At 35.8% G+C, this 2,706-nt stretch overlaps 1 protein-coding gene across 1 annotated transcript; it reads left to right on the forward strand.

Annotated features, from left to right (window-relative positions):
- Window positions 1-344: 344 nt before the first annotated feature.
- On the forward strand, window positions 345-2,209 carry LOC149513358 (putative F-box protein At5g62060). Its single transcript, XM_089748645.1, has 2 exons — window positions 345-660; window positions 1,521-2,209. Exons 1-2 carry the CDS (start codon window positions 345-347, stop codon window positions 2,207-2,209), a joined length of 1,005 nt encoding a protein of 334 aa, XP_089604771.1.
- The last annotated feature ends 497 nt before the right edge of the window (window positions 2,210-2,706 follow it).

Here is a 2,706-nt window from a genome sequence, read left to right on the forward strand (position 1 = left end):
TGTGGCTTACGCTTTACCGATATGCTTTTCTTCGTATTAATTTTTTTAAAGTCAAATTAGGTTTTTTATTAATTTGGAAAGAAAAATCCACTCAGATCTTTTATTTTTTGGGAATATTTCATTACATGTAAATGCATTCTTGTGTTATTTTCATTTGTTCTTAAGCTTCAATCAAATTGACTGTAAGTCTCTTTTATCTTTTTAAGTTTTGGTTTTTATTCCTTTATTGATTGTTAAAAACCTTGTGTGGTTATCAATTAAACTAAACAATCTGTTTTCTCTCAATTTTCAGTTTGGGATTTAGTGGCAGATTGAGATATAGAGAAAGAATCAGAGTTGGATTAATGGCGATGAGCAATGAAGATTGGTCTGCAGATATATTGATTGAGATTCTCTTAAAATTGCCTATCAAGTCTATCATTCGTTTCAAGTGTGTGGCAAAAACTTGGTGTGATCTCTTTCAAAATCCCAGCTTTGTTTCTCAGCATCTTAGCATTACCAAAATGAATAAGTGTCTTGTTTATTATCACGATGATAACAATGATAATATTGTTATGCGCTTGTTTGTTGATCAAACCCTTGTTTCTTACCATGGTTTGCACCAACAATTGCCCTCTCATACTGCTGATCTCTATGTTTTTGACTTTTGTGTGTATGATGGTATATTTGTTGGGAATATTGACTCAAATCTCATAAGAGATTTGTTTGAGATTTGTTAGAGATTTATTTGGGATTTGTCAGATATTGCTTGATGGACAAGAAAACTTGTAAAAGAAGAATTCTAAGAGAAAGAGGATTCTTAATAGGTAAGTTTGACTTGCAAGAGAAGAATTCTAGAAGGGAAAGGGATTCTTAATAGGCAAGTTTGACTTACAGGAGAAGAATTCTAAGAGGAGAGGGATTCTTAATGGGCAAGTTTGTATGGTTATAAATAGGTGAAGTCTTTACAAGGTTTGGTATGAGAAAAAGATGTAAGAGAGTTGTAGGGTTTTGTGGGATAGACACCCCATAGGAGTATTGGGGCTCTACGTCTTATAGGTGTGTATGTTTGTTTGTGAGTGGACTAGAGGAGACTGAGAGGGTCTACATAGGTATGGTGTATGGGAGCATATGGGTATGTGTTTGGTTATATCGAAAGGGTGCACAAGGGTTTGAGTTTGTGTTTGTTTGGGTTGAGAATACTCTATAGGACTAGAGGAGATTGAGAGTGTCTTATGAGTATTGATTGTTGAGTGAGGTTGATGATTTGATGTATGTTTGTAATTCTCTACAACTAGTGGATCTTGTTTCTCATCCGTGGATGTAGGTCAGTTGGACCGAACCACGTTAAATTGTTGTCTCTTGTGTGTTTGATTTATTATTTGATTTCGCTTCCGCTGGTGTGATTGGATTGGAGGCTTTTAGCCCAACAATATTTTGTTTATGTGATCATAAGAATTCTCGCATAACTCTATGGAATCCCGCCACAAGAGAGTTTAAAATTCTACCTGGATGTAATCAAAACATTCCAACGAAGGTAGAAACTTATGTACATATTCTTGGATTTGGATTGTATCCTTTGTCCAATGATTACAAGGTGATTTATATGCGTCATTATTTGGATTTGGAGAAGAATATGGCAGGAACAGCTCACTATGCTGTTTACAGGATGATCACTGATTCATGGAGAGTATTAAAAGAGGAAGATGTTCAATTCTTTCAAAACCTATCTATTTGTTACAGCTCCAATAACGCATGTGTAAATGGTGTTTACTACTGGAATGCGTACAAGTTTGTTGAGAATGGCCCAAGCTTCATTAACAGTAAGATCCTTGCATTTTATTTGGGCGCTGGAGTTTTTCAATTGATAGAGTCACCTTGTCCTGAATCACTTGGGAAGTTGCTTCCGTTACATGATGATCGTATCTCTTTATGGGATATTGAGATGACGGATAGAGGTCTAAGAAGTAATGAGGTTTGGCTGTTGAATGATGATGGGCAATGGACCATACTTTTGAAGATTGAACCTCATTTTGTAGTTCAAAGGACGTTTGGGTTTTGGGAGAATGGTAAGGTATTCCTAGAATCTGTAAGTGGACGGTTATTGCTTTATGACCTTGAGACCGAGGAATTCAGCGAGGAGCTGGGGATTAAAGTAAGGGGAGGTTGGCAGGATCTTCTTCGGGTTTACACTTATAAGGAGAGTTTTGTTGCTATGACAAGCAAATGAGTTGGTTCCAATGCCAACGGGTTTAAGCTCCAACCTTTCTTGCAGTCTACCTACATCTTCTTTTGTTTAGATTTATACAACGTTTTCAATTTTCTCAAACTGCTGTAAGGACATGTTTATGCATGTTATGTAAAAAAGAACGTTCTGATTTATAAGCCTTTGCTTTTGAACTACATTTTGTTCTTCAGTTATTCCATTGCAACAGGGTGCATATTTTTTGAAGAAGGTATCTTTGGTTCTCAAATTTTTCATGTGCTTGGGCTAGAGAACCTCTTGGATCATGGGTGGTACGCATAGATTTTTTGCAAGAAAAAAACGATTTTCTGACATTTTGGTGAAAGTAGATTGTTCTGAATGTAAGCATTAAACAAATTTGATCATCAGTGCAATTTGTCAATGCAGGGGGATAAATTTTAGTGTTCAATTGCAGTGCTGAAAGTTCTAAATTGCAAAATAATCGATCTTTTTGTTTGCACCTAGTCACTTTTATACATATT

This window comes from Durio zibethinus, chromosome 19 (genome assembly GCF_047325235.1).
Source record: "Durio zibethinus cultivar Kanyao isolate XHJ-2024 chromosome 19, ASM4732523v1, whole genome shotgun sequence".
Taxonomy (NCBI): domain Eukaryota; kingdom Viridiplantae; phylum Streptophyta; class Magnoliopsida; order Malvales; family Malvaceae; genus Durio; species Durio zibethinus.